The following is a 21,514-nucleotide window of genomic DNA, read 5'->3' as shown; positions in this document are numbered from 1 at the left end:
GATCCATGGATGATTCAGCAGCCGGAAAGCCTAGGGTAAATTCCTGGGTTTTTTTTTGAAGTCCATGGCGGAACATTCACTGCCAGTGGGGGCTTTGCCCTCTTGGGGATGGGGGAAAGCGTAGTTACAGAGGGCTCCTGGGTGTGCCATCATCCGTGTTGATGCAGCAGATCCCTTAATTATCCCATCAGGTTTTCTTTACCGTGTTTGTGATGTGATTGAGTGTTCAGCACAGTTGCTTTAATCCCTGCGAAATCCCCTATGGAGTCGGCAGGGTGTGGCCTTGACAGTTCTAAAAATTTTTTTTCCTGAGTATTAAAGGTACGTGTGTGCAGAGGAATGGCTGCCTCCCATGGCCCGACGCTGGGCTGGACCGACGGCTGGTCAGGGAGCTGGATGGGGGGTGTTGAATGGTTGCGATGATGCTGTGTGTGAGCATCACAATCTGGAGTCTGGCTCTTGTGTGTACTTATCCTCCTACTGCACCTGTGAGATTGGGAAAAGAGAAGATCTAGAGAAAATTACCTTTTGGGTAGGGTTCTGGCACATTTAAGAGCTTCCAGCTCAAACAGGAAACCAAAGAACCAGGCTTGGAGCAGCTTTTTTGATGGAGAAGGATGGTCCCTGCAAGGGCTGAAGGGCTCTGCTCTTCACTGCTATCACTAGGCAGAGTCATCCTTGTCTTCTCCATGGCAGAGACTTCCTTCAAGCCTTGCAGCCCATGGGCTCATTCTCAGCTCATTTTCCTGGCTGAGGAAAGACACGGTGGTTTCTCAGAGCCCGATGAAAACGTTCCCTGTTAGCACTGGATGTGCTTGGGGCTGGGTGGTGAGGGAAGACCGAGACACCCTCTGGGAGCGGGAATGGGCCTTCTAGACAACAGGCTGGTGGAAGGGTTTGGTGTCTCTTCCGTGCTGCTTTTTATTTAGAGGGAGCCTGTGGTGGTAGGCAATGCCATCTGCTTTTCTTTGCTGAGGGTTTTTCCTCTTCTAGACCCAGTATTTTAACTCTTTGAAGCACCTTCAGCCTGGGATGGAGCATATGGGGTCCTGCATTACCCCACCAAGGAATGTGGCTTGGCCAGGGACTGCAGCTGGCGTGAGTCCCTCTGGGGCTGGTTAAGAAGATGGGTGTCTCCTTTCTCACCATGATGCCATGCATCACCTGGAGTTCCCGTTCCCAGGCTCTTGACCCCTTGGCTCAACCCCTGCTTGAAAGGGATCAAGAAGCCAAGCGTGGTTTCCTTGTGCTGGGTGGCAGCAGCGAGAACCCCACCTGCTGGGTTGAGTTTCTCTCCCTCACTTGGGACCTGCCCAGTTCTATGCCTCTGCTCAACCTCCAGGAGAAAGAAAGCCCTTGAGGAGCTTGTGGTTAACAGGCACTTAATTGATTCTGAATAATCCTGACAAGTTTTTGCAGTCCTTGTGGTAATCACCTCTCTTTCCAATTGAATAGCTGGGGCTTGGTCTGCGTGGATGCCAGCTGCACATTGCTTGGCTGCATTCTTTCATTTCCAGCTCAGGCTTTTCCTTTAACCCTTCTGTTGCCGCCTTCTCCGCAGAGGCTGTGAGTGGGGACGGGTTTTTCAACCTGCTTTCCTTGAAGACAGCCTGTTCGTCACCTTCTCTAGGACTGTTCAGGGAGCCTAAAATGTGGCAGGGGCTTTTTTTCATGGCAGTGTAAGCAGATAAACTGGTTTATTTTTTCTACCCATATTATATACTTGGTAAACTAATTTGAGGTGTGATATGTGCTTACAGCATGAGAAGCAATAAATGACTTGAAGGGGCTGGGGAAGGACCCGAGGGAGGATGTGAAGAGCTGGGATGGAGGGGCACAGCTCCCAGTACTGCCCGAAATCATGCTGTCACTGTGGGAACACAGTGCAAGACACCTCTTGTTCATCGCAATTCTGTCTCTCCATTTGTTAAGTGAGGGCGTGTTGTTTTTGTACTGTCAGTCTTTTCCTCTGTCCTGGGCAAATTTTCTGCCCGTGTGAAGCACTTCACTATGTAAAGGGACAATTTCCCCCCGGCCCACCTCCTGCTGCCTGTGGCTGGGCAGTAAGAGGAGATGTCTTCATCCCGCTGTGCTCTGCAGACCGTAAATCCCTGCCAGACCCTGTCATGGGAGGTAAAACCTCAGTCACTTTGTGCCCCTTCCCTCAGACGTGCTCTGGGGCTGGAAGCCGGACTCCCCGTGCAGCCACCTCCTTCGTGTGCTTGAATTAATAGTATTGCCTTGGGGACGGGGACCATGTGGTGCTCGTGGTCTGCTGGCTGCCCTGGGACACCTCCAACCCCTCCTCGTGCCCCCCAGCTGGGGCTGTATGGGTCAATGCATGTGGGGCAAATGAGCCTTATCCCCTCTATCCCGTCTCCGTGCAAAGCCCAGGAAGGGTCAGGCCGGGAGCCAGGGCAGTGTGTGATTCCTCCCTCCCGCTCTCAGGGACAGAGCTTGGCTCAGGCCTCCCCCTCTGCCCCAGCGGAGCCTCCAGCCCCCCGGAATAGCCCTCCATGCCGTGTCCAGCCACAGCAGGGCCTGTGGCAGCTGCTGCTCCCCGACCGCCGGCAGCAGAGAGATGCTGCAGCAAAGCATCCTTCATCCTTCGCATCTCCCTCCCCTTCGCAACCCCAGCCCCGAGCTCAGCATCTCTGGGGCAGCCGTTTCCCACTCTGTGGTGTGGGACCCCGCTGCTGCCGCATCTGTGCATCCTCCCCATTGCTGTATCCGTGCATCCTCCTCATCGCTGCTGCTGGCTGCTCGCCTCCATTTTTAGCTCTTTTTTTCCTGGCTTCCCCCTGTGCTGCAGGCTGGGAATGGTACGGTCCTCCCTCCAGCGCCCGTTGTGTCTCCGTGGATGTTGCTAGAAGGTGAAGGCACCAGCGCAGGCTGTGGAGGCTGCAGCAGTTGCTGCCAGCCCCAAAACACTCCGGGAGAGGGGGCGGACAGGACCCGGCGAGGGGGTTTGTGCTCAGCCTCGGCCCTTCTCTCACCCACCGCTGCTGGCAGGGTCCGGCAGCATCCTTAGCGAGGAGCCATGACCCAGGGGAAGGTAGGTGGGAGGCCGGTGCTGGGACGATGAGCGGTCCTGCTTGCGTAACCGCTGCATGTTTGGGGAGGGGGGGGGAGGAATGAAATGGGTCGGAAGGAGGGGATTTAAGGAATAAAACAATGACCATGGAGGGGGAGCTGGGTACCCATGCACGGCCCCTGTGATGGGGGTGTTTCCAGCAGAGGAAGGGGGTGGGGGGCTGTTTGTCCTGGTGCTGGATGTGGAGCTCAGCCTCGCTGTTGGACCTGTGGCCGTTTCCTCCACCCATCCTGGATGTCAGGGAGCTCAATGAGGTCCTTGTGCTCTCCCGTCCGTGTCCCCAGCAGTCAGTGCTGGGCACCTGCCCCGAGCACCTCCTTCCCGGTCCAGGGACCTCTGGATTCTGGGGGTTTCTCCAATGCTCAGAGACCTTGGAGGGGGGGTTTAACGCATCCTCTGCCAGCATGGTGCACCATTGCCATGACAACGATGCTGGCGGCTGCCTGGATGCAGGCAGCATCGCCCCTCTGTATCTCCTTGGGTATCTCTAGGGGTCTTGCGTGATATTGGCCACCCTATACCCAAGGGCTCTGTGATGGAGGACAGGGGGAGGACAGTCCCTGTGAGCTGGCAGAGGAGGTGGCACAGATATTCTGATGCTTGTGGTGCACATCCCAGCCTGGTGCCCTGGCTTTGTTTTCAAGGGCCTGTTACACCTTTAATTTAAGGCCTTCTTACAGGGACTGTGCCGTCTGGTGCAGGGCTATTGGTCTGTCCACTTCACTTTAGGCTCCTTGTGGTTCCAGCTCTGCGTCCCTGTGATCCATGGGGATGCCCTCCCTGACGCTGAGCTGGCACCCCCTTTGGCAGCGAGGACAGGCCATCGGGCTCATGACTTATCCCGGGATGACAAAGATCTAGAAGGTTAAATGGGTAATGTTCCCAAGGAGAAGCAAGTTCTCGGGTGGCCTGAGGCTGGCTCTTTGCTGGGCTTTCATAGTCTGAAGATGCGGGATCCCAAGTCCCTTAGCTGCATCTTCACGTTATGGAAAGCAGCAAGGCTGAGCCTCTGGATGGGCAGAGGGGAACGAGCGAGAAGAAAATGCTGGAGGGCCAAACCAGCGCGTAGCAGAAACTCCCCAACATGTGGGTGTAAGTGGGAATGAAGGAGTTCAGGGTTTTCTGCCCAGTAACTGAAAGCTCTTTTTTAAGGGGAAATTTAGAAAGAAGTAGGCTGAAAAGCAGATAATTATTTGGATGCTTTCCAGTGTTATACCGGAGCGTGAGGCGCCATGGAGGACCCTGGGCAAGGCTGTGTCTCCCCTCAGACCTGGCTGCCTATAATTTGTCATCCCCTTTAATGTGGCAGGCTTTTTCCCATCTCTCCCATCAATCCCATCACAGGATGCCCCTTCCCACGGCTGTAGGTATGGGTCCAATGCCAGCTCACAGGAGTTACTGGGTGTCCTTCCAGTTTCTGGGATCCAACAAAGGGACCTCCAGAGCTCTGTCTGTGCCCTGTCAGGTTCCTGTGCTGTTTTTACAGCCTAACCTCTCTTTTCCTCCCTGCCTTTTGCACAGCTTTCTGTGAACAACAAACCCCCCAGCTCCGAGGGGCAAGGGGAGAAGAAGGACAATGCCACGGCTCCACCAGCTCCTCCGACCTATGAGGAGGCGACAGCGGGAGAAGGGATGAAGTCTGGTGCTTATCCTCCTCCCCCATCCGTCCCGCTCCACCCCAGCTGGGCTTACGTCGATCCCAGTAAGTCCTTCTGTGGCCAAACCCAGGGTGAGCCCTTTGCAGAGGGGAGAGGGGTGCAGAGATTCCCCTCGCAGGCTTGTAGAGAAGAGGGGAACCAGGGACGTGGTGCCCAGTTTGGTCCATGGCAGAGCTGTAGCTGTAAGCCGTATAAGTCTGTATCTACACGTAAAAGCCATTTCACCCAACCGCTAGACGCCGCAGCCTTCCAGAGCTGGGGCTAAACTCCAGTGCTCCGTCTCTCCTCTCCTTCCCAGCACTGGGATGGGAAAAATCCCCTCTCCCACCTTGCTGCACTGGGCAATGTCCCCTCCCAGGGCTGGGGAGGGTCCCGGTGCCACGCTCCTGGCTTTGCAGGCAGCACCCCCCCCCCCCAGCTCCTGCTCAACCCCGGCTTTCAAAGAAGCTGCTGAACTGGCAAAATCAGTGTCGCGGCATCAGTGAGGTCCGGCTGCTACAAGCCGGGGTTCAGAGCCAGTGGGGGCTAAAACGCGGCTCGACTTGAAAGCTGAACTGTTTCAGCGTTGGTCTGTGTGGCCAAATCCTCGGCAAACAAACAACTCTTCTTCCCTGGGTGCTGCGTGTGGCTTCTGCTTGGTCATGATAAGGGGACAAAGGCTCGACTGTGCCTGACGCAGGGGAACGGCTGTGTCGTGGCGGGCCGGGACGGACGCAGTGGGCAGTAAGAGAGTCTGCTGGGGTGGCCAAGTGCTCCGTCAGTGTGGCTTGAGCTGGGGAGAGCACTGGAGAGACTGGATTTAATGACTCCCGAGTCCTCTCTCTCTGCTCAATCCTCTTCCTCTGCTGTGCTTTGCTGGTTGCCTGTTCCACCCGGTGGGGATGGGCGCAGCTGCAGGGATGGAGATGTTTAGGGAAGGGGAATGAGCAAACTAAACCCCTCTGAGATGTGTGTCCCTTCACACTCCGGTGGCTTCACAGACTTTTCCATTCTTGTTTGCCTGCAAGGGTCAGGAACAGAGGGGATAAATAACCTCCCGGCTTGCTGTAACAACCATCTAGGTCTTTCCACTGTCGTGATGAATTAGGATGGGTAAAGCCCAAATGGGTCAGGATGCTCCTCCTCCCGGAGGACTTGCTTAGGTGATGTGTCATCTCTTGTCCCCTCCCTGACAAGCCTTGCAGGTTTTCCCCTCTGCAGCTGTGTCCTGATCCCTGTCAGGGTTTTCCTCTGATTTCATGTCCTTCTCCCCTTTCCCTGCCCTCGGCCACACTGCAAGCGGTGGCTCCTGTCCCAGATGCACGCCATGGGGATGTTTCTAACAGCTTATGTGAGACCTGAGAGTAGCTGGAGACAAACGTCATGTTTTGGGGTTGCTTTCTTTAATAATGAGCTTGGGACATGCTGTCTTGCTGCCTCAGATGTGGCCATGGGTGGGAGGTGACGGATGCTGGAGACACGAGCCAGGGAGGGAGGAAACCCCCTCCATTCCTCCGAGGCATTTAGATGCCTAATTTGGTGTTTAGATGCCTTGATTGCTTTGATGCAGAGGCAGTGAAGTGTCCCCGGGATATGGGCCTCGGGGGTTCTCGGCCCCACGTGGGCGATGACGGATCTCGCAGAAACGCAGGGAGGACACGCTGCAGGAGTGTCATCTCCACTGGGGCGCAGAAGAAGGCACAAGAGGCTTATTAGGCACAAGAAGAGCACAAGGGATTTATTTCCTGCCAGGGGCATGTTTAGGATGAGGCTTCTGCGATAAGAGCCAACAGCCTTTGACCAGTAAAACAGAAGAAATCCAGGACCAGGGCCTCGAGTTTGGCTCTCCTGGTGTCTGCAGCCTGTCCTCTGGGTTTGAGAGTGTCTTCTGCCCATCTGCCTGAAGGATCTGGGTATCATTGAGCTAAAAGGATTTGAGACGGAGGGGAGGCATCTGTCAAACAGGCAGGGACATGAATGTATAGCTGGTGTAATCCCATAAGCCTTCGTTCTGTAGGAAACGCAGGTGGCGAGACTGTTAGTAACACGGAAGGGGATATTTGCAAGAGAAGTGAATGGCAGAGGGCAATGATGTGCTAAGACAAAGAGTTTTCAGTATTTATTTTACTTTTTTTCTTGAGCATGAGGTTCAGGTGATGGGGAAGGCTGATTCTCGCGTCTAATTTGTGCTGCTGATCTTAGCAGGGCGAAGCTGCTGCTCTGTGTTTCTCCTTGCAGCCCCCTGCCCTGCAACATCTGCGCTGCTGCCTTCGTCCCCGGCTGCCGGTGCAGCAGCCGCAGGGTTTTCCGATGTTTCCCTCCATCTCCCTTGCGGCTGTGGAGCAAATTGAGGGTTTATGGTGCAGCCTCCCTCCTGGCCCTTCTGCAGGGAAACTCCAGCAACAAGAGCTTGTCTTGGAGCACAGCAGGGCTGGCCCGTGTGCCGCGAGGGTTTTGGGGAAGGTGCTCTCAGCGGCAGCACTGGGGTTGGCTCCCCCTTGTTTAGGTTTGCTGCTAAACTGTTCTCTGACTCCCTGCGTGGAAATCAAATTTGGGGGCAGACGCGATGGAAAAGCCGGCTGTAACGAGGCACCCTCGGGGGAGAGGGCACGCCGTTGACATCAGGCATGATGCAGACACAGCCGAAGCCCAGGCAATTACAGAGCAGCGAGGGGAATCCTCCTGCCCCAGAGCTCCGATGGGGATGACTGAGGAGCTGAGTCACGGCTCCTCTGAGGCATGCTTTAACATTCAGTGAAAGGTGAGCAAGGATATGCTACGAGCCCTCTAATTGCCATTAAAAAGATGGCGTTACCACGGACAGGAGTTAACCCTGCTGTCCTTGTTGTGCTGGAGTTTGCAGAAGCGGCTTCCCCGCTCTGTTCTCGGAGATGGTCCAAATAAGATGCAGGCGTCGGAAGGGAGCAGAATGCATCCCAGCAAGCCTCTGTTCTGCAACGCAACAAGAAAACCTCGGAGTGTGGGGCTCCTGAGCCATAGTCAGTCACTGGGGTCAGGTTATTGCAGCTGGGGAGGGAAGTGGGTGATGGGAGCTGATCTGTCTGACTTCTGCTTCAGGCACCAGCCCGAGCTATGGCAGTGGTGGGTACCCAGGGGACACGGAGATGCTCACGACCTTCAGCTGGGATGACAGGAATGTGCGCAGAGTGTTCATCAGGAAGGTAAGGGACAAGTCCCTCCAGGCTCAGCCTTCCCCTGGGAAGGCAGGACAGCAGCTCTGAGCCCTCGGAGGGACCTGGCTGCAGCGGTTTGGTGGCTTCCCCGGGCTGGGTGGGAGGCAGAGACGCTGCGGGTCGCCCACGGGCTGCCTCTCGTTGCAGGTTTATGCCATCCTGATGGTCCAGCTCTTGGTCACTCTCGTTATTGTGGCTTTCTTCACCTTCTGGTAGGTCTCTTATGTAGCAGTAATGCTAGCTTTGTCCTGTGTATGACCTGCTCCTGAATTACCTCTTACTTGGGGGGGGTGTTGTCTGTTATGGAGATACCGGATTTTTTTTCCCATGTGCTCCAATAGAAAAGCAAAAGTGAGGGAACCCTGAGAGGTCCCTCAGTACTTCTGCGACCTTTCCCACATGCCCTCTGGATGGGGCGTCGCGTGTTCTGGGTGCCACCCCCAGCCCGGAGGTCTGGGCTGCTCACCCTTGAGGATTAACTGCCGTACTTTCCCTTTGGGAGTTATCAAGGCCGTCACATCCCAGCCGGCCTCAGCCGCAGGGACCGCGTTACCTCCCCTGCCGCAGCAGATACCCCACGCTCGAGCCGCGGCTGTCTCCAGCTTGGATGACTGGGCGTTTTGGGCATGTGCAGCTCATGTTGCCTCCAGAATAAATAATGAATCACTGTCAGCCTGAGGATTTCAGCTCTTTAATCGCCTCTCAGAGAAGGCGACGGCCGTTCCCTGAGCGAGCCTGGCTGTGTAATTGCTAACAGCGGGGCCGGCCTTCCGACTTGACAGGTTGAATTTCTTTCCAGTTGGTCAGTCTGATGGATATTCAGCTGTGGGTTTGTTTTTTTTTTCACGTACCCTGTGCTGCATCACCCCACACGTTTATTTTAGCAGCCACCTGTGAAGTGATTGGCTTTTTTATGCTTTCTGCTCAGCAGCCCTTTTCTCTGTCTTGCAGCGAGCCGGTCAAGGGGTACATTCAGACGCACTCTGCCTGGTATTGGGCTTCCTAGTGAGTATCTCGGTCTTCTCCTGTGGCCACGTACGCTCCAAACAGCTCTGGATGTGGCTGTGGTGACGTGGAGACATTTTTCAAACACTTTTCTATCTTGCACGTGAAGAATTGCTCCAATATGTGTGCAGGGGGAGCTGGGGAAATTAATGGATGACTCTGAGGTGAGAAGATAAAAAAATCTCACCCAAATGAATCCGAGACGTGAGAGATGCTGGATACCTTCAAATATTTCCAAAAAGCGGGCTTGCCTGCTCTACAAAACAGGTTTAAAGTAAATACATGAGTATTGCTTGCAGAGAAAACCAGGTGAAACTGGGGCGCTTCCAGGAAAACAGTGCAGAAACCCAGATATGACACCTGAAAGGGTGCCTGGGGCACCTCAGAGGCTGAATTTTGGGTTTGTCCCCTTGAAAGCAGGGAGGTTGCCTGGGCTTACACCGCATGCCTTGATATGCAACAGATGAAGGCAGCAGGCAATGTTAAGGGGGGGGGGATGCATTTGGAGGGATGAGGGTGTTTGTGGGGCTGCCGTGCCTGTGTCTTCATCATGGAGCCGCTCTCAGTGCCTGGGATTTGGGATGCCATCCATTAGTCATGCTGTCCGAAAGGTCAGCTTGGAGGTAGCGTAGGCTGCGCTTCCATGCGTTAGTTTATTTGCAGTTGTGCTGGTTTCCTGGATGCCGCGTGTGTTAGTGCTGCTAATTAAGCAGGCAGAGTGTGCGATGCAATTGTCTGTGAACAAGGCTCTGTGAACTTGGCTTTAATTAGTTCACACCCAAATCGTGAAATGTGTCCAGGCCCGGAGATGAGACACCAGCTTATATAACTTAGAAAAAAACCCCCCAAAAATAGCAGTAATAGAAGGGAACTGGCATCAGCCTGCCTCTTTGACCTCAGAGGAAAATGATCTTGGCCAGTTGGCAGAGTGGAGAAGCAGCATTGCCTCGTAGGGAGAGAAGACCAAGCTCTGCTCAGGTCTATGCTTTGACCTTTGGGTTCATCTCCTGTTGCTTAGTGGACAGTCAGAAATCATATCTCTCGGTGGGAGCAAACCCACCCTGGGCCAGCTGGGGGTAGGCTCTGTACTGGAGGGGCTTACATTTTGTCTGTCCCCTCACCTCCCAGTGAGCCAACCCTTCCCTCCATCCCGGTGTCTCCAAGTGCCTGTCCTGATCTGGGTCTGGATCTTTCGTACACAGAGACCCCAACTCTCTCCACGTCTCTGTAAAGAAGTGGGTGCCCTGGGTGTCTTCCTGCTGCTGGGGTGATGGCTCAGAGGGAATTCAGCAAGAGCAGACGTGCAACAAGGGATGCAAAGGAGAGGGACAACTGCAATGGCTCACTCTGCTCCCTACACGCTTGCTTTCCATCTATTCAGCCGTGTCCACTCCAGCTTTCCTGGTTTCCCTGTGGGAGAGCAATGCTCAGGTTTATCTCTGGTGCATTTATCATGGCCCGTGGGTTTTGCCGTCATGTTCATTTATTAGACCTAAGGTGAGTGGCTATCGTGCAGCCATCGGCATGCTTGGAAGCTGCTTTTCCCCCCCAGGCGCTGGGTGAAAGCAGGTTCCCACTGTGCCATAACCCATCAGCACTGTGGAAAAACACCCGGCTGTGTGACAGCCAGAGCAGAGGGAGACCATCCCTCCGCTGCTGGATTTTTTAGCTTTGCTGAAGGGTCAAGTCATGTGAGATAAATAACTCTCCTGTGATCCGCAGACGGCTTGTGCAACAGCACATTAGGCTTGTCTGTGAGCTTCACCGGCCTTAGAGGATCCTTCTGCTGTTGAAGTCTTCCTCGAGCGCTGGTGCAATAACGTGGGACCAGTTCCCTTCTCTGACCCAGACCTTCCCTCTGGCCTTAGGCAAGTCACTTCTGCCAGCCCTGTGAGTCCTGGTCCAAGAGCTGCTGAACTCCCAGCAGGACGCCTTGAGCCCACCAAGCCGGGAAGTGCCTGGAGATGAGGGGCAAAGTCTGGACACCTCTGTATGAGCAATTCACCTGCTGACGAGGTGTCCGTAACAAACATGTCTGGGTGCTACATCTGTCCTGGACCCGAATGCTCCCCTCGCTCTGCTCTAAAACCTCCCTTCGGGTTTTTTGGGGCTGGTTGTGCTGTCCCACCTCAGAGTGGCACAAGCAAAGAAGGCAGCTGGGGCAGGAAACTGCTTCAGTGAGATGTAGTTAAGGCCGTGCTTCCCACCCAGCCTCAACTTCTGGCACGGTGCTTGCATTTTAAACAGCAGAGCACTGGAACTTGTCAGCATCAACACACAATGCTCAAAGTTTTCCTCCCTAAACAGCTTTTTCTTTCCTTTGCAGTGCTGTTTTCTTTGTGACCTACTTGATTCTTGCTTGCTGCTCTGGACCCAGGTAAAATATTTTCTTTATAGATTTGAAACAGCCCTGTGAAATGAGGGATGAATGTTTTTCCTCTTGTTTCAAGCATGACCAACGAAGTCGCGGAGATGGGATGGGGTCACGCTGGCACAGTGATGTGGGCCCCAAGGTGGCAGCCGTATTTTCAGGCCTGATGCAGTTGTGGGTTGCCGCAACACAGCGATAAAAGCTGAGGTCAAATTGCAACTGGAAAGCAAGCGATGCTGCAGAAAAAATGGCACTGCTGCATAGCTACAAATTCTCATTATTAAATACTGCGGAGGACGGTCGTCTTTGCTCCCAGTGGAGCAGGGCGCTGCCGGCTGCTTTGCTGGAATACCATGGGGACGACGGCGCTCTTGGTCTAGGAGCACCCCAAACGCGCTCTCATTCGCAGCAGGGTGACTGTCCCCTTGCACCACCCCTGCCATTTACTGCACGGGCCATTAATTATACGGCACGTCTTGGGCAACCTGTTGTGAGCGCTGCTAACTACCTCTGCATCGCAGGGCTTGACCAGCCCCTCTTTCTGCACTTGCAGGAGGTATTTCCCATGGAATCTGATCCTGCTGAGCATCTTTGTAAGTAGCACATCTGGACAGCATCTGCCCTGCCCCTGCAACCAGAGTGGGTTTCAGAATGGCTCCAGGCAGGAATTTCTTCCTCTAATTGCCCTGCACTTGGGCTGAGGAGCTGTAATTGAACTAAAGGTGACAAGAAGGAAAGAAGGGGGCGGAGGGGAAAAAAAAAAGCAAGCTTGTGGACGCTGGGGTAGGGTGCTGGAGTCCTGTGCCGAAGGGGTAGAGGGATAGAGAAGGTGGGACTGCTTTCAGGGTGGTGGCCTGCCCTCAGTTTAACCTGCCCTGTGGATATTAATCACTGGAGGATTAGAAACTATGTAAAAATTGCTTCTCTTGAGCATCCATTTAAGAGGCTTCACTGCCCTTGTCATCATCACTGTAATTGAAATGTTTTATCTGTTGTGTGTCTCCCCTGGGACACGAATGCAGGAGTAATGTGGTTTTCTTTCCCTCCCAGACACTCTCCATGGCTTATCTCACTGGGATGCTCTCCAGGTAGGTTGAGCATGTGGACTCTGGAGGTTTTCTGTTCCTATGTCCTCTCTCTTCCTGCAAAAAACCCCTCCCTACTGAAATATATGGGCCACTTGATCTCTTTGGAGCTCTTCCAGTAGCCACACAAAGCCTGGCCTTCCCTTTTAAAACCACTTTTTAAAGAAGGTCCCCAAGGCCTCTGGTGGCATCCCCTTGTCTGGTTCCTGGCTAAGTTCCTGGCTAGGTAGTTCCTGGCTAAGCTAAATCCAGTAGGAGAGCATTGGAGAGCCAGGGACACGGCAGTGCCGGCACGACGGGCTGCAGGGGACTGCCATATGGTATGATCTCACCTTTTCCACTGAGCAGCACTCTACCAGATGGGGCTGGAGTGAGACAAGTTTTTTCCAGCAGTTTCGAGGGGGTTTTGCAGTCTACAGCCTCCTCCCTTTTGCTTGTGTTTTTACTGTTACGGTCTGCTCACAGGATCAGCCCCGGTTCACGTGGGTTCCTGGTGATGAGGCAGATGAGCCAGTGGGTGTTGATGGGTGCGTGCCGGGGACAAAGAAACTAGTGGCTTCAGCAACTCGGGGAACATACCAGTGATATGACTCTCAAATCAAATGGAAGGGGGAGAATGGGGACCAGCCTTTCTTAGGGCTGAGCCTGGTGCTACAATCAAAATCAGGAGTCAGACTGAATTATAAGTGAAGCCTGCGGTCTCTCTACCTGTACAAATCCCTCTTCCCTGCAATTTTCCAGGACCCAAACCCCTGTTACGAGCACCTCAGGAGAGTAAACAGTGGCTGCAGCTTTCTGATTTCTCACTGTGCTGCAATGACGTTTGCCATTCTATTTTTATTACCTCCCAGTTTGAATCCTCCTCCTTCTCCATCTGTCCATGGACAGCAAGGTTTTTATAGTAAGTCCCCATCTTAGCTGCTCATGAGTCCCCAGGAGGCACAGACGTGCCCTCCTGCCTACCCTCTTCTATTTAAAGCAGGAGGAAACCCCATCTAGTCTTTTTTAGTGTTTTCTATCCTTCCCTTTTTACATTAAGGGGGGGACATTGATAATTTCAGTGCCATTTGTCCCCCCGGGACTCATGCCTTCCCTGTAGACCTCTGCTAAGTTTCTGCCTGTCTTGATCCCTCCTTCCACCTGTCCCTGTGGGAAACACTGAGAAACTGCTTTTGTTGTTAATTTTGCAGTTACTACGATACCAAGTCAGTCCTTCTGTGTCTGGGGATCACAGCCCTGGTGTGTCTGTCTGTCACCATCTTCAGCTTCCAGACCAAGGTGAGTTTGTGGTGGTCAATCCCCCTGGGAGAGGCATCTCCCGGGGGCAGGACGCAGGGGCAGGCAGCACTGGGGGCGAGGGGTGAAGGGGCCGGTCTGTAGGGCTCTGGATACAGGAGCAACCTGCAGGATGCTGGGGTGTAAAATGAAGGTTACAGGAAGATTAGGACAGACGCTGGGGTGAGGGATGTGTCAGGGGTATAGATGGGGCTGGAAGACGCTACGGGGGTAAGGTGGGGGTTTTTTTGGAGGATTATGCTGTGGGGTACAGAAGGGCAGTGGCACAAAGGTGTAGAATGAGCTTTTGGATTTCGGGTATGTGATGGGTACTGAGTTCTTGCAATAAAGGGGCTGTGGTAAGTGTTTGGCTCTGTGTGCCCCACAGGCGGGTGGTGGGCTATAAGATGCCCAACAGATGCAGCAATAGCTGTTTAACAGCAAGATGGGTGTGCTGCTGGAGAGTCCCTCGCTGTGGGCACGGGGAGGTTTGGCTTCCCTTGCTGCCTCCCATTCCAGCACTCTGCCCTTGTAACGTGATGTTCTTACCTCCACAGTTTGACTTCACCTCTTACCAGGGCGTCCTCTTCGTGATGCTCATGGTTCTCTTCTTCGGTGGCATCATCCTGGCTGTGACACTGCCCTACGAACACGTGAGTGAAGACCTGCACCCCTCCTCCCTTGCCCAGTGCCACCAGTCCCGGTGCAAGGCTGGGAGCTGATCAGCCCAAAGCGGCGTGTGTCCCGGTGGTGTCCCAGCCTGAATCTCTGAAAATGTGCAGAAACACCAACAGAAAGAAAAGGCAAGACCAGGTGGCTGTTCCCTGGTACTTCTGCAATCAGATATCGGCTTGTAGGACGGCTCTGGCCTGGGGCTTGAGGAAGTTTGCGTCTGTTCCTGGAGCTGTGTAGTGACCCCACAGCAGGACACATCACCTGCTTGTGCCTCGGTTTCCCCTCCAGTAAAACCAGGGTGGTGAGCACATCAAAGCACTGGCTTGCTCCATATACAACAGAGCTCTTGCCCCAGATTCAGGGCAGGACTTGGACTCTGGGCAAGCGGGGTGCCTGTCCGGCCAGACCTGGCTGTATTCACACCAACACCAGGCACCGTCCTGCAGTGTTTAAATCTTGGGGCTCAAATTTCTCAGAAATAAGCACCTCTGGAGGGTGATTCAGACCCCAGGGACAAGTCCTGATGATGAGTGACCACCTTATCACTCCTCCAAGTGCTGCCAGCCACTCTTGCATGGCTTCAGCTGCTTCCTTTGGCCTCCCTGGTCAAATCTGGCATGGGCTGTGCCCATCTGAAATCTTGGAGCAGTTTGTGACCACGCCCGATAGAGGGTTTGGCGTGGCAGCACCGAGTGTCTGGTCTCCATCCAAGAGTGGCTCATTAGCTGAGTTGTCATTCACGCAAGAGCCTGACAGACCCTGGGAGATGCTGACGAAAGAGGGAAGTGTGTGGGGCTGTGCAGCCACCATGAATCACCCCGAATGCCTGCGCATGCTGGAGATGGAGGCACCCGGCTTTGATCACGGCAGCCTTTAAGTGACCTCCAAACCCTTCACATCTTACCTGGCTTCCCTGGGAGCCTGAGCCATACTTTAAGGGCCAGACCTGCAGGAATTACTCCCACTGGTACTAGCCCTGGGGTTGGTCAAATGGGCAAATGTGCAGGCTGGTGTTTCCCAAACCAGGAGCTTGGGCTTTTTGGTTGCCTTGGCTTGAGATCCATCTCTCCCTCCTGCAAAGGTGAGGGTAAAGCAGCTTGTAGTGCCAAGCCACTGCCACTAAACTGTTGAGACAACTGCTCTTCATCTTGAAGCTTGTCAAGATAAGCATAGCCTGAGGCAGCTTGTAATGAGCTTGTCTATCTGGGAGGCAGGCTGCGATCTCTGGGTTGAATCAGCTCTCTATGTGGGCACCTTCTCCTGGAATATAGGCGACTTCTCCATTAGCGCTGCGTGCTGTTGTGCCACAGCGAGCAGGGGTTGAGGTTTGGTCTTAATTCCAGTGAATTTCCTGCTGTGACTCCAGCAGATGAGCACATTGAAGTTATGCTTGTTACCTAAAGCTGGTTCTGGCCCTTAGAAGCATGTGGTGTTTCTTCCAGCGGGATCGGCCTAGTCTGGGTAAATAAACACCTAAGGCTGCTGCAAAATGTGTTTCCGTCAATGTAGTGCTAAGAGATTTCCACAGAGACAGCAGTTGTGGTGAAGTAGGTGATTTGGAAACAAGTACCTGATTTAGGAGCTTATAAGCCAAGTAGATGCAAAGGCCACAGTGAGAGGGGAAACTGAGGCACGGTGACCTGTTCTTTGCTGTGAAAAGCTCAACAACAGAAACTGCATTGGAGCTGGAAATGGTGCAAGTCCAGCCTGGGCTATTAGAGCACTTTCCCTAACTTGTGTCCTTCACGTGAGAGTTAAGCCCTTCTGTGTTAAGTCCTAATTAACCGGTTTTCTCCCAGGCACCGGCTGACAGATTTGTTTCCTTTAGGTCCCTTGGCTCCACGCGATCTACGCTCTGCTTGGTGCCATTATCTTTACCATGGTAAGTGGGTGCTGGTCATGGGGCCTGGGAATGTGCTGGCAGGAAAAATAATCTAGGAGTAAATGCTTTAGTCTTGAAGAGTGTTTGGGGGAGAGAAAAGAGCGAGTGGCAGGATTGCAGAGAGCTCCGCATTCTCAAATGCCTCATGAATAGCAATTATCGCAGTGACCTCAGCCTTGTTCCAAGAAGGTGTTGGTGTACGTGACAGCGGTGGTGCAGAGCACGGTGAGACTGGCAAACCCATGCCGTATGTGCAATACTAGGTGTGAACAGCAGAAAGTATTGTAGGGACAGGGCGAAAAGGCATCTCCGGAGTGGCAAAAAGCAGAGATTACGCTCTGGCACAGCAGCGGGAGCGGGTCCGCAGGGCTCAAAGGGAGCCTGGGGATGAAATGAGGCTGCAGAAGTGAGCAAAGTCAAGCTGGGGCCGGTCGAGTGGGAGTGGGCCAAGGACTGGGCATGTGTTTGGCTAGCAGAGGTACGGAAAGTGTGAGAGGCCACGGTCTGGGATTAAGGGTTCATTGCAGGTAGGAAAAGCCCTGAAGCTGGGCAACTCCTCCAAGGAAAGTTGAAAAGGCTTGGTTCGTTCCTTCGCCTGCTCCCCCGCGGTCCCTCCTGCGAGGTTCTTCCCAGAGCAAGTCCCGGCAGTGCCGTGCTTGCCATTCAGGTGTGGGAGTTGTCTGGGAAGATGCTTGGCGTTACCCCGGTGGGGGTCAGGCGGAGGGCTGCCTTGGGGTTCAAGGCGGTGCCCATTGGGCATGTTGTGAATAAGAACAGTTGAGCAATTTCATTTATTATCTATAATAAAGTCATTTCAAGTGAGCTCGGGTATTTCTTCTGTGATTCATGATTAAAGACTGCTCTGTAAAATACAAATAGGCTAAACATCTTATAATTACCCCATAAACTTCAGCCAGAACCTCAGCTGGTGCAGCCGATTGTGCCAGGCTTGTCAGCTCAGCCCGGCTATGTCTGGGGAGGGCTGAGGTGGCAGCTGACCCCAGGCGACGGCAAAGGTGCCCTGCCAACCCTGAAGAGCTCCACACCAAGGTGTCGGTTGCGGGCTAGGTTAACAGAGGGAGTAAAGGTGAGGTGGGAGAAGATATTGAGCTTGAAGTCATGCAACTAGGCACTGGTTTTCTGGCAGCTGGGCCACTAGCCTGCCTTGTAGCCCACGTTTGTTCCTGTGAGCGCTGTGTCCCTGCAGGCAGGCTGGGCAGCAGATGCCAACTGTGATGGCTTCACTGGTAAAATCTGCCCCGCACTCACTGTGTTTGTACCTCAGAAAGGTGTTAACTCCCCTCTGGGTCTGGCTACCTCTGCTGGCAGCTCTGCAGCCCCGGGTGCTGCCCAAGATCTGGGGTTTCTTGCTTTTTATTGCTCTGGTGTTGCTGCTGCTGTGATGTCACATTGGGTCCACGTCACCTTGTCACCTGGCAGGTGTTTCCAAACCGGGGGAAGTCTGGGAATAACAAGTGGTAGGGACTGGCCGAGGAGGAACAGGGAGAACTGCCCCACTGCTGGTGCTGGGACACATTGGGGATGGATGAAGGAAAGGGGAGCCTTGGGAAAAAGCATGAAGGAAGCAGGCCTGGAGTAATACTCTCAGGGTTTGACTATCAAGAATGAAATGAAGGAAAGAGAAAGTTGCAGCTTGTTCAGTGCATTGTTCTGAGCTTTTAGATTGCAGTTACAGCCCATAAAAAAAATGGCTATGTTTTTGTTCTGGGTACAGTAAAGCAACTGAGAGAACTCCTGCCATTAGAGCACTTCTTGCCTCTCTGCAAAATCTCCATGTGACTGTCACTGGGTTTCCTCCTCTTTCCTCACAGTTCCTGGCATTTGATACCCAGATGCTGATGGGGAATCGTCGATACTCGCTGAACCCAGAGGAATACATCTTTGGAGCCCTCAATATCTATCTGGACATCATCTACATCTTCTCCTTCTTCCTCCAGTTCTTTGGCTCCAGCCAGGAGTGAGTGCAGCAAGGCAGTATCTTCTCTTTGCTGGCAAGATGCAAGTGTTTAAAAAAAAAAAAAAAATTAAAAGAAGAGGAGAAGAGGGTTAAAAAACAAACAAAACCAACCCCACCCTTTCTGGCCCACTAGCAGGCTCCATTCAATCAGCTGAGTAAAGCTCCTGGGTTCCTCATGCAGCTTGTATATATGCTGTTAGGCCTTTGTGACCCAGAAAGCAAAGCAGGGCTTAAGTGTTGTCTCTTCTGCTCCCTCCACTCCTACTGCGATCAAACCAGACCAGAGACTGGGAGGCACGAGACCAAAATCTTCTCCTCCCCAGAGGCTATCAGAGTTGCCTGTCTGAGCCCTGCGCATCATGGCGAGAACAGCTCTGCAAAGAGAAAACAACACTAAAGGGAGGAGAGTAGAGGATTTTTCTGTGATCCCGGCAGGAAAACCAGCTGAACAAAAGGGAAAAGGCTAGGGAAATCCTTGCGCCCCCCTCCCTGTTTCTCTCCTGCATTCATTTGGGAGCCTTGTGGCCTCTGCAGAGATACATTCCTGATAGAACCTGCTTTTAGAAGTGCAAAGCATGGGATCACTTAGTCTGGATGTCCCAGCAATCAGTCTTCCAGGCAAGGGAACCTGTTGTTCAGGATGTGCAGCCTCTTTGAGGACATCCCTAATGCCCCTGCTGGAGGAATTCTGTATCCTTTGCGTCTGGCAGCGGGGCTGAGTTTGTACTTCCTTTCCTTCCTGGAGTGGGATAGCAGGACCACCAGCTGTGGGCTCACCGCCCCACCCAAGGTGGGGGATGTCTGTGTCACTGCTCTCTCAAGTGTGGCTCTTCACCTGGGAGGGCTGTGATCCCCCGTAAGGATGACTGGGGGAGAACAGATGAAAGAGGCTGAGTTTCAGAGCCCGTGCAAAGCCAGGCACCTCCTGATGAGAGTGGTGCAGATCCTGTGACCTATCATGAGGATCTGATGCCTTCACAAAATGGTCTTGGTTGCTCGAGATTAATGGTCTTAAGTGGCTACTGCCCAGAGACTGAGGCCAGGGTGAATGTGCGTTGCTCAAAATGGGCGCTGCTTTGTAGCAAACGCCAACGTCGCCCCTTGCTCTGGCCGTTCTCTAGATTTGCTCTCCCAGATGGGGATGTCAGTGAGAGCGCTGGATGCCTCTGAGTGCTCGGGTAACTTTCCATCTTCCCCTTGCTCACATTCCCCTGTTTGGGGATTAGCTGGCTAATTTCTAACTGTAAAGCCCCAGGTGGAGATAAGAGGCCTTTTGCTCTTATTTAAAAAGTGATCCTTCCTGCTGATAGAAACCCGTATCTTCAATCTCTTTGGGAATGCCAGGGCAAGTGCGTCACTGAGCTGCCTCTAGCAGTCCCTGCGTGTTACAGAGAGGCTATGCCAAAATGCTTCGTACCGTGCATTCCTCCTCTGCTGCTGCCCCGGCTTTTACCCTTCACGTGTTGTATCCTCCAGCCACGCGGGTTCAATGCCCCGAGCTGGGCAGAGGAAAGTTCCTGCGCAGAGAGGAGAAACGCTTTGGCCGCTCTGTGACTGCACTGACCTCGTCCGTGATCACACACAAGCACAACTGATGCTTTTCACCGTACCTTCCCGCTCCCCCAAACCAAACACGCATCCCCCCATACTGCCCTGCTTTTTAAGGAATAAAGGAGATTATTAGGTGAAGGCGGCACGGTTCATGACACGCTGATTCTGCAGTGCATCACAGAGCAGAAACCCAGGCCTCGAATGGCTGAGCAGGCAGAACTGGGAGAGGGACAGCATGAGAGAGACCCTAAAAGTTTAGGAAATAGGAGTTTAAAGAGGAAACTTTCTGGCTCGGATCCATGCAGGCACTTCTGAAATATCTTAGCAGACTGGCTGCGCAGCCTTTTTTTGCTCACAGCAAAAGGCCTGTAGGTATTTCTGCTTTCCAGCTTTTGAGGAGGCGGTATTGAGTTATGTGATGAGTTCTGGCTCTGAAATAGTCCTAAAACTCCTCCTCTGGGGGACAATCTAAACCAGAGCTCTGCAGCCCTCCTTTCTGCACCGGGACTCCTCCAACCTTGCCCTGCACACCCTGGGACCTGGGGAGGAGAACACGGATCTGCAGCCCACTCTGGATCTCTTGCTCTTTTTCCTGTGTGTGGTGTGGAGTAACTTTGCTGCTGCCTGAGCTGCTGCGACCTCCTGGCTTTTTGCTCCCATGTGGGAAAAGCTTGCATGGCACCCGCTCCATCTCCAGGCCACCTGAGCAGGGATGGCTCGCTGCCCTCCCGTGCCCCTTCACAGGGCTCCCTTCTTGCATGTGTCCTGGTCCCTCTTCTGCGCGGACCCCATGGCTTGCAGTCCATCCAAGCCAGACCCAGTGAAAGTGCTCGGACTGAAGCAGTGAGTAATATGTACGTGTTCAGAGCGGTGGAATTCCTCGTAAGGCTGAGCGACACAGGATTAGGGGTGGGATACAGCTATAGGCACGTTCCTCCTGGGTTCCCTGACCACCCGCGCAGGGGAGGTGCAGGGCTGCTCCTCTTTCTCCCTGTGGATGTCCTTTACCCGAGGTCTGCATAATTCGGATCCTGGCTCTGTATCCCCCCGCTTCTTTTATCCGGCCATTCTTATGATTTCATTGTAAATAGGATTTTGTATTTTCTCTGAACATTGCTAATAAATTGTTGCAAAACTGTTACTGCTGTTGTGAGGTCACCTTACTGACGTACAGCGGAAGGAAGGTCTGGTTGCAGAGCTGGCGCTTCCTCCCCTTAAAAAAGAAAACATAAACAAGTTTGTGGCATGATGTGGCATAGCCCGAAGTTTTAATGGAGATCAGGCTGTCCCTTCTCTGGGTATGACCAGGGAACGTATCCTACACAAAGTAAAATGCACGTGGCTCCAGCATAGGCAGCATGCATGAGAAGTATTTGAGAACTGAGGGCCAAAGGGCTACTTGGGTGAGGATCCTGTTCTCTCTTAGACCTGGCCTAAGTGGCCACAGGATTGAAAAACCAGCGGGGGTAAGCGAGTGTTGTAAGCAAGGCGCCTGCTCAGAGGGCATTTGCCCTAGCTCTGGAGAGCAACCTGACGTACTAAGCTTTCTCTAGAGTCAATGGCAAAAAGAAATGCCTCCAGAGTGCAATTCACCCGATCTAAATTAATGCCTACACTGGGAGGCGAAAACTCGTGTCTCTCTCCATCAGCTCTGAAGAGCTGATTAGTCCAGGCTGTCAGAGCTCTCAGGGGAGAGAAATCTCAGCCGCAGCATCTTGTTGCGACAGATCTCTGCTCTTTGGAAGGAGCTGTACCCAAAAGGCAGGT

The 21,514-nt window shown here is 53.4% G+C and overlaps 1 protein-coding gene across 1 annotated transcript; it reads left to right on the top strand.

Annotated features, from left to right (window-relative positions):
• Positions 1–3,040: 3,040 nt before the first annotated feature.
• On the top strand, positions 3,041–18,200 carry FAIM2 (Fas apoptotic inhibitory molecule 2). Its single transcript, XM_054183051.1, has 12 exons — positions 3,041–3,055; positions 4,616–4,796; positions 7,810–7,913; positions 8,073–8,137; positions 8,877–8,930; positions 11,257–11,307; positions 11,855–11,894; positions 12,352–12,389; positions 13,577–13,664; positions 14,219–14,314; positions 16,165–16,218; positions 18,051–18,200. The coding sequence occupies exons 1-12, from the start codon at positions 3,041–3,043 to the stop codon at positions 18,198–18,200; spliced, it is 936 nt and encodes a 311-aa protein (XP_054039026.1).
• The last annotated feature ends 3,314 nt before the right edge of the window (positions 18,201–21,514 follow it).

Source organism: Rissa tridactyla, chromosome 24 (genome assembly GCF_028500815.1).
Source record: "Rissa tridactyla isolate bRisTri1 chromosome 24, bRisTri1.patW.cur.20221130, whole genome shotgun sequence".
Classification (NCBI taxonomy): domain Eukaryota; kingdom Metazoa; phylum Chordata; class Aves; order Charadriiformes; family Laridae; genus Rissa; species Rissa tridactyla.
Note: the sequence above shows the minus strand (reverse complement) of the source record. Positions and strands in the feature narration are given on the sequence as shown.

Coding starts and splice junctions, on each gene's coding strand:
- FAIM2 (XM_054183051.1), top strand. Junction 13,665..14,218: donor TCTTCAGCTTCCAGACCAAG/GTGAGTTTGTGG, acceptor TTACCTCCACAG/TTTGACTTCACCTCTTACCA. Junction 14,315..16,164: donor TGACACTGCCCTACGAACAC/GTGAGTGAAGAC, acceptor TGTTTCCTTTAG/GTCCCTTGGCTCCACGCGAT.